This window comes from Trachymyrmex cornetzi, unplaced genomic scaffold (genome assembly GCF_001594075.2).
Source record: "Trachymyrmex cornetzi isolate Tcor2-1 unplaced genomic scaffold, Tcor1.1 scaffold727, whole genome shotgun sequence".
NCBI classification, from domain to species: Eukaryota; Metazoa; Arthropoda; class Insecta; order Hymenoptera; family Formicidae; genus Trachymyrmex; species Trachymyrmex cornetzi.
Window position 1 is genome coordinate 76,665 of NW_017300056.1, and position 9,496 is coordinate 86,160.

Genomic DNA, 9,496 nt, shown 5'->3' on the forward strand with positions numbered 1-9,496 from the left:
CCGGTCCCCGTCGCCCGCCTGCCACCAAATGATCCAGAACACGTATAGATTACCTACTGAGATCCATTCCACCAAATGTTAGAATTCACTAATTGCTCTGGTGTAGCACCCCTCGATATTAGATCCGCGGGATTGTCTCTAGTTCCTACGTGACCCCATTCGTAAGGTGTGGAATCATTGTGTATTTCGCTTACTCGGTTCGCGACAAATATGTGCTATTTTCTAGAGGAGGAGTCTATCCAGGCTAATACAATTTTAGAGTCCGTCCAGTAAAACTTTTGCGCTACGTTTAACTTTAGGTTTGTTAATACTCGATTCATTAATTTGGCTAGCAAAACGGCTCCACATAGCTCTAACCGGAGCAGCGATAACGCTTTCATCGGTGCCACGCGTGATTTGGAGCAAACTAGGATAACTGTGATTTCTCCTCGCTTGTTTCTTTCTCTTATATACACGCATGCACCATACGCCGCCTCGCTTGCGTCACAAAACCCATGCAGCTGTAGTTGAACCTGGCCTTCGCCTGATACAAGTAGTCTAGATATTCGTAGTTCATTGAGTATATGCAATTGTGATCTTATACATTCCCATTCCCTATGAATCAGTGCATGGGCACTGATTCGTCCCATTTTAGACTTGAACTCCACATTTTTTGCATTAGATTTTTCGCCGAAGTTATTACCGGCCCTACTAAACCTAACGGATCATACAGCTTACATGTTTGCGATAACACTTTCCTCTTTGTTACACGTTGATCTGTCTCCCTTATGTCTACTTCATATTGAAATATATCTTTATGTGGGTTCCATAATACCCCTAGTAATCTTGACTCTTTTTCCTTAGTAATATCTAAGCTTTCATTTTTAAACTGCTTATTTTCCTTAACCGTCTCTACGTTACTCCTCCATTTGTGCAATTTGAATCCTCCTTTACCTAGCAATTCTATTAATTCCTCTTTCAAGAGTAAGATTTCCGCGCTTGTGTTACTTCAAGTTAAGAGATCATCCATATAAAAATTGTTACATAATACTTCAGCTGCTCTAGGGTAGTTTACTTTTTCGACTTCCGCTAACTGGTGCAGACACCTTACGGCTAAAAATGACGCGGGTTTCGTACCGTAGGTCACGGTGTTCAATTCGAATTCATGCAACTCGTCTTTCGGATCTTCCCGCCACAATATACTTTGCAGCGACCGTTGCTCTTTGTCAACTAATATTTGTCTGTACATTTTTTCCACATCTTCACATAACACGTATTTATAGCCTCGGAATTGTATTATTAAGGCAAATAAATCTGCTTGTATTGTGGGGCCTTTATATAGAGCGTCATTTAAAGCTTTCCCCTTGGCATACTGACTCGACGCGTCAAAAACTACTCTAGTTTTAATCGTGACACTGGTTTCTTTTATTACGGCTTGGTGTGGCAAGTATACCCGAAAGTTATTATCTTTCTCTTTCTCTATTCGACTCATTATGTCCTAACTGCTGATATTCTTTCATAAACGTGATATAATCCCCTCTCAATTCAGGATTGTAACTAAATTTCCGTTCTAATGCTAAGAATCTCTTCAAAGCTACCTCCCTTGAACCATTCAACAATGGCAATATTTCTTTTTCGACTGGCAATTTGACAACGAACCTACCATCATTTTGCCGCATGTAACTAGTTTCGAATAATCTTTCGCAATACTTTTCTTCCGAAGTACTATTCTTAATGTTCGCGTAATTTTCTACCTCCCAAAACCTTTGGACGGTCTGACATAGTTCCTCTAATGTACTTAGATTACAGCTTGTTTGTGAATGTTTTTTTGACTCGACTATATTAATGGATCCTGATACTAACCAGCCTAGTAATGATTTTTGTAATATTGGTTTGTTTCTACCTAGCCTTATTTGACCCACGCAAACCAGCTCCCAAAACCTCTCTGCACCGATTAATATATCTATCTTACTCGGGATGTTAAAATTTGGATCTGCCAATTTAATATTTTTAGGTATATCTAAATCTGTTACGTTCACTTCGATGGTAGGTAAGTTTTGTGTAATCTTTTCCAATACTATGAATTGCATGTCCAATCCGAAGGTATTAAATCGCGAACTTACATGCAATTGCGCTGATTTCATAGCATGTGATATGTGCTGACTTATACCTTTTATCTCTATATGATTTGCCCTTGTTTTCACGTTTACTTTTTCAACGAACTCTTCCGTAACAAAATTAGATTGAGACCCGTTGTCAACTAACGCTTTACCCTCTATGTATTGTCCATCGCGATTTTTGACTAATACTACTACCGTAGATAACAATACCTGTGTTGAGGTAAGTATCCTTTTTGATTGTGTGTATGTACATATTGTATCTTCCTTCTTATGGGCTTCATTAAGCGTACTCGGATTTGGATCGCTCGTTTCTTCCTTCCCTTTTGATGACATGTTATCATCGTGTAACAAAGTGCTGTGTTTTTTCATACATTTTCTACAGTGGCCGGCGTTACAATCCCTAGCGAAATGTTTGCCCTTCAAACAATTGAGACATAATTTTAGAGATCTTATCTTGTTTAAACAGTCTGTAATGGATAGTTCTTTAAACGTTTTACACTGATAAATTTGATGGTCGCCATTACAATGTGCACATTTTACGCTTGCTACTGCTGCATGTGCATTTGTCGTCTTACTGGTCGTTTGTCGAGGCCTGCTAGATGACTCTATAGATAGACTCCTTCTCGCGACGGCTTCTAATGTTTCACATCGCTTTGTTAAGAATTCTATCAATTCGTTAAATTTTGGTACTTGCTTACTGTCTAGACTATTCTCCCACTCTTTTATTGTAAAGTAATCTAGTTTGCCCGCTAATATATATATCAATAAGTCGTCCCAGTGGGCTATCGGTCGTTTTAACGCGGCTAGTGCCGTCGTGTGCTTTAGCGTACTGTCTAACAAACTTCTCAATGCCACACTGTTCTCCTTTCTTATCGATGGTAATTCGAAAATTGATTTGATATGATTTTGAATGCTTACACGTTCGTTCTCATACCTAGCTTTTAGTCTAGACCAAGCGTCGCCGTAGTTAGCGCCCGTGATTTCCAATGACTGTATAGTTTCCGCAGCATCGCCCTTTAATGAAGACTTCAAGTAATGGAATTTCTGAATATCGTTCAAAGTATCATTTGAATGTATTAATGAATCGAATATCCCAAAAAATGGATGCCATTCTTCATAGGCCATTCTTCTCCGCTAAAGGTAGGCAGTTCAATTTTAGGCAATCGTACATGCGTGTCATTTACTCTGTTTCTGTTGTGATTGGATATCACGTTGGGTGTTGCGCTCGCATGGTCAAGATTCGTAGCAAGAGCTGATCTAACGCGTTCCTTTATTGTTCTTTCGCCTATCAACTTTAAACTGACGTATTTTTCTTCGTAACTAGCTATGGTATTTCTTGCTCTACTTGTACTTCGCTTATTTCCTCATGAATGCTTAATTCCATCAGACTTTCTTCTAATGATTTTCTTAATTCTTCTAACTTATCTAATCTAATTTTTAATTCTTCAATATCAACCGTATTAATATTCATTGCTTTTATGAAATTTTCCACCCGTGTGAAACCAGCTTTTGCTACTCTCTTTCTTAACTTTATTTTTTGTAGGTCTACGTTCTCAACCATTTTGAAATGGTTCCTTATAAGCGCGGTTTCGTATCAATAACGAATCTATATCGAAATATTTGAGTGTTACAAACAACTTATCGGTTATAACGAATGTGATATGCTTAAAACTTATCTGCTGTTTCGCATATACGTAGACTCGTTGCCTCTTGAGTTGGTACTCGCCACTTCTTGTGTAGTTGACTCGCTCTTCTGCCGGAAAAACTTGTTACCTTGTGCGGGGAGAACTCGTCGTTTCGTGTATGGAGGACTCGCCGCCAATGTGGAGAATACTCGTCGCCTCGTGTAAAAGACTCGTAGCTTCGTGTGGAAGATACTCGTCGCCTCGTGTAAAAGACTCGTTGCTTCGTGCTAGCCTCGCTGTTCTTTTTCACGAGGTCTTGCCGCCTTTTTTATAGTATCTCGTTTCTTCGAGAGCTCGTCGTCTCGCTTGTACAAGATGGCGTCGTCCGTCTTCGTTACGGATACGCGTGCTGTCACTATGTCTCGTCTATTGCGAACGTCTCTTCCTTGATATCGTGCCACCTTTTTTCTCACCTTATGTTTCGAGCGAATAATTTTCGTGACCTTGCTAGTCTTTAATCGTTGGCTTGCGAAATCTCGTACGTCGTCTCTTTTCAGGCTTCGCCATGCTTATTCGTCGTGTTCAGCGAGAGGCCTTGTTCTAAAATCCCAGTCTTTGTCCCTGGGATCCGGCTCGAAGGACCATATAATAATTGATGTTGACTGCAGTTGTAGGTGGAAAATAGAGTAATACGTGGTTAGTTGAAATTGAATTTATTCACTGAAAGCTAATAGGTGTCTACTCTACGCTTGCTAAATCTGATCTCTCCTCCTAGCCGTTCGCAACTCGCGGATGCATGCGCACACCGCTGGCGCTCTATCTCGTCGAAATACAGTAATCAGTCGGTCGATAACACGATCGATAACTAAGCTACCGACCTGCGTAACGTGATTCACTAAAATAGGAGTTACCAACTAACAATCACAACAAATAATGATAATAATTAGAATAATGATAATGATGAAAATTGCAATGATGATAATGATATTAATGACTATAATAATAATGATAATTATTAATTACTAATTAATACTTATTAATTATTAGTTATTGATAATTGATGGATTAATTACTGATACTACTAATTATTAATACTAAATACTGATACTTCATACTGAATACTAATTATTGATATTTGATTCTTTGTTATCGATTTCTATTTTTTAATAATTTTTTTAGTGATTATTGATTACTACTTATTGCTTATAAAATATTATATTTATAATATTATAATTATAATAAAGAAAAAAATCTTTATTAATTATTAATTAATGATTATTAATTAATAAATTAATATAAATATAATTTTATTGTTCTAATATAATATTAGTAATAATATTTTAATATTACTAATATTTTACTTAAGCAATTATTAAAGTAATTATTAAATAATTTTTATTAAACAGTATTATATTTATATACATAATATACATAATATATTTATATATATAATATATTTATATTTTAATAATGCCACGACGTAAAGTAGAACGTTCTTCTGAAGAAAAAGAAGAATTTGAGAAACAACGTCGTAAAAGAAAAGCGGACAATCAACGTCATCGTAATGAAATTATAAAAAGTATGAAAACTTTAAATAGGGATAATGTTCAAGTAAATCCTAATACCAGACCTAACATTATCTCTTGTATTAATGGTGAAATACATTGTAGTCGTACAGTAACTCTAAACGACGAAACAATTCAAGAAAATTCTATAAATATTACAACAAGGAATCCCCAATTAATATATCAGACTCATTGTCGATCACGCAAAAAAGGGTATCTATATTTAAATATTAATAATATAATATCTATGAATGATATAAGTGAACATTATATTGGATCTATGAATGTACTTTGTATTCATTGTAATGCAAAACATTTTGTAGCTGAAAAAGTATCTAATAAGGGAAATTCATTTCATGATTGTTGTAATCATGGTGCAGTTTATTTGGAACCATTACCTCTACCTTCACAATTTCTTTGTAATTTATTTAAAAATAATCATGCAAAATCCAGTAATTTTTTCCAGTATATTCGTAGTTACAATAGTTCATTTTCGTTTGCATCATTTAATGCTAATTTGGTTAATTTTTAAAGTAGGCGATCAGGTCCATATTGTTTTAAAATACAAGGACAAATTTACTATCAAATAAATACAGCATTATATGCTGTTCAGAATGCAAACCCAACTTACAGTCAGCTTTTTATTATAGATTCTAATGAAGCAATAAATTATCGTCTTACAGAAAATTCAGAATTAGATTTTGAAATTATACAAAATCTTGAAAGTGTAATGCAAGAATCTAATGTATTTGCTCAATCTTATCAAATGGGTGAAGAATTAGAAAATCAACAACGATTAGAAAAAGAATCTGGAGAATTGTTACCAGAATTACAATTATTATTTACGTTAAAACCCGGTATGAATATCGAGGGCGATATAATGTTCAAAGGACTAATGAAGTTGCAGCTGTTTTTCGAACTGCTGATGGAGAAATTCCAGAATCTTATGTAACAATACGTAATAAGAATATTAAAACTTTACAAAATGTTAGTACTATGGATCCAAATGTTGAACCATGGATATATCCATTATTTTACTCACATGGTACTCAAGGATGGCATTGTAATTTAACGAAACTAAATAGTAATAAACGAATAACTAGAAGTCAATATATTAAATATCGCATGGCTATTCGTGATGAATTTAATGTTTTTATATTAGGTCGTTGCCTCTTTCAACAATGGCTTGTAGATAGTTACGTAAAAATTGAAAAGAATAGAATAAATTACTGCAAAAATCATCAAAAAGAATTACGAACTGAAACATATCAAGGTTTAAGAGATTATATACAAACTATGGCGAATAATTTAAATGGACGTATTGGAAAGATGGTTATACTTCCATCCACGTTTATTGGATCTCCGCGTAATATGTTACAAAATTATCAAGATGCGATGGCAATTGTTGCTAAATTTGGTAAACCAGATCTTTTTATTACAATGACTTGCAATCCTAAATGGCGCGAAATTGAAGAAAATCTTTTAGATAGTCAACAAGCTTCTGATAGACCCGACATTTGTGCACGTGTTTTTAATATTAAAAAAGACTATTTGATTGATTTGATTGTAAAGCAAAAATTTTTTGGAGAAGTAGCAGCGTTTGTGTATGTTATTGAATTTCAAAAACGCGGTTTGCCACATGTTCACATGTTAATTACTTTAAAATACAATTTTAAAATAACAACTCCACAAATAGTTGACAAATACATCTCTGCTGAAATTCCTAATCCATGTGAAAATCATACTTTACATAACATAGTTATGAAACATATGATTCATGGACCTTATGGTGATTGGTGTTTAGTATAAATGGAAAATGTTCAAAACATTATCCAAAATCGTATCTTGAAGAAACTAGAATGAATGAAGACGCTTATCCTTATTATCGTCGAAGAGATAATGGTAGAAGTTTTAAACGTCCTAGTGGATATATAGTTGATAATCGTTATGTAATACCATATTGTCCTATTTTATCAATTATTTTCAATTGTCATATAAATGTTGAGATAGTTTCAAGTATCAAATCGGTTAAATATTTGTATAAATATATTTACAAAGGTCACGATGTGTTGCTGCTATAAGAATTGAACCAATCACAGAAAATATAGTTATTGATCATGATGAAATACATAATTATATAGAAACTCGTTATGTTGGACCTGTAGAAGCCTGTTGGCGAATACTTGAAAAAAAATTACAAGATAAAAGTCATACTATAGTACGTTTGCCAGTTCATCTTCCTAATAAACAAAATGTTATAATTGAAAATGAAACCGTTGAAGAAACAATGACGACTGCTATGAATCAAGTTACTATGTTAATTGATTATTTTAATTTAAATTCTCACGATGAAGAAGCAAGACAGTATTTATATGTAGAAATTCCGCGTTATTATTTATTTAAGAAAGAGAAAATTAATGGAAGAAATATTTCGCGTTGGGTAAAACGCAAAAGTCATTATAATTGTATAGGACGAATGTATTCCGTTAGTCCAACACAAATAGAACTATTTCATTTACGATTATTATTACTCACTGTAAAAGGAGCTACAAGTTTTGATGATTTAAGAACTATAAATGGAGAAGTATGTTAATCGTTTTCAACGGCATGTTTAGCTTTAGGTTTGATTGAAGACGATGATGAATGGAAACGAGCTATGAATGAAGCTGTTGGATGGATGATGCCAAGACAAATTCGTAGATTATTTGTACGTATATTATTATATTGTCAACCGTTACATCCTGAAGAATTCTGGGAAAATTTTAAAGTAGCATTGTAGGAAGATTATATTCGACACTTTGGACTATTAGAAGGACAAAAAAAAGCATACATACAAATTAATACTATGCTTAATGCTGAAGATAAAAGTTTTGCAGATTTTCCACAAATGGAACAATTAATAGAAAATAATATAGAGAATAATTATACAACACTTGAAGAAAATATGGAAATTGGTAATAGACAATATGAACAATTAAATGACAAGCAAAAAGAAATAGTAAATTTTATATTAAATAAATTAGGTACTAATGATCGTAGTAATAATTGTATTTATATTGATGATCCAGGTGGTTCTGGTAAAATTTTTTGGTAAAGCTTTACGGGCATTACAGCGACGTTATTGCCAGGAGGAAGAACAGTTCATAAAACATTTGGATTACCAGTTCCGTTATTTGTTGATTCATCATCTAATATTAAAATCCAATCCAAGGAAGCTCATTATTTGAAAGAAACAGATATTTTTATTTGGGATGAAGCGCCAATGGCACCACGATATGCTTTAGAAATTATGGATCGTACATTACGTGATATCATGAATAATGATTTACCCTTTGGTGAAAAAATTAATATATTAGGTGGTGATTTTAGACAACTTCTCCCCATAAAAATACATGGTACTCGAAATAAAATCATAAATCTTTCAATAAAATTTAGTTCTACTTGGAAATATTTTATAAATTTTTCTTTAACAGAAAATATGCGAGTTCTTCCAGAAGAAATTGAATTTGCAAAATTTCTATTAAATATAGGAGATGGTATATTAAATGATTCTAATGATAATATAGAACTTCCTGATTGTTGTATCACATCCACTGATACCGATATTGTACAAGATATTTATGGCGATATAATACAAAATAAAGAATTTAATAAATTGGAAAAATGTGCAATCCTTTCTGCGAGAAATATTGATGTTGATGAAATTAATAAACGAGTTGTTGAATTATTAGATACAGTTGAAGAACGAATTTATACAAGTATAGATAGTACTGAAAATTGTAGTGATAATGATGAAATTGATGAAGTTTTGTTACCAGAATATTTAAATACTTTATCTCCATCATGTCTTCCACCTTATGAATTGCGTTTAAAACCAAATTGTGTTATTATGTTAATCAGAAACCTTAGTATTAACGAAGGTCTTTGTAATGGGACGAGATTAATAATTATAGAGCTAGCTGATCACCTATTAAAATGCAAAATTTTAACAGGTGATAAAATAGGAGATATTGTTTTTTTGAATCGTATAACGCTCTATTGATTATTGCGAAAATGTATATCCTTTCACTTTTAAAAGAAGACGATTTCCAATAAAATTAGCTTTTGCTATGACAATCTGGAGACACTGGTAGTGTCTCGGCGCTAAGCTGCGCGTAGCGACACTGCCGTGCCTCCTTTACGCGAACCGAAGCGTTGCGGCCGGAAG

The 9,496-nt window shown here is 33.6% G+C and overlaps 1 protein-coding gene across 1 annotated transcript; it reads right to left on the reverse strand.

The window, feature by feature from the left end:
- Positions 1–1,442: 1,442 nt before the first annotated feature.
- Positions 1,443–3,224, reverse strand: LOC108767813 (uncharacterized). The gene has a single exon (XM_018517876.1). It carries the CDS (start codon positions 3,222–3,224, stop codon positions 1,443–1,445), a length of 1,782 nt encoding a protein of 593 aa, XP_018373378.1.
- Between the last annotated feature and the right edge of the window lie 6,272 nt (positions 3,225–9,496).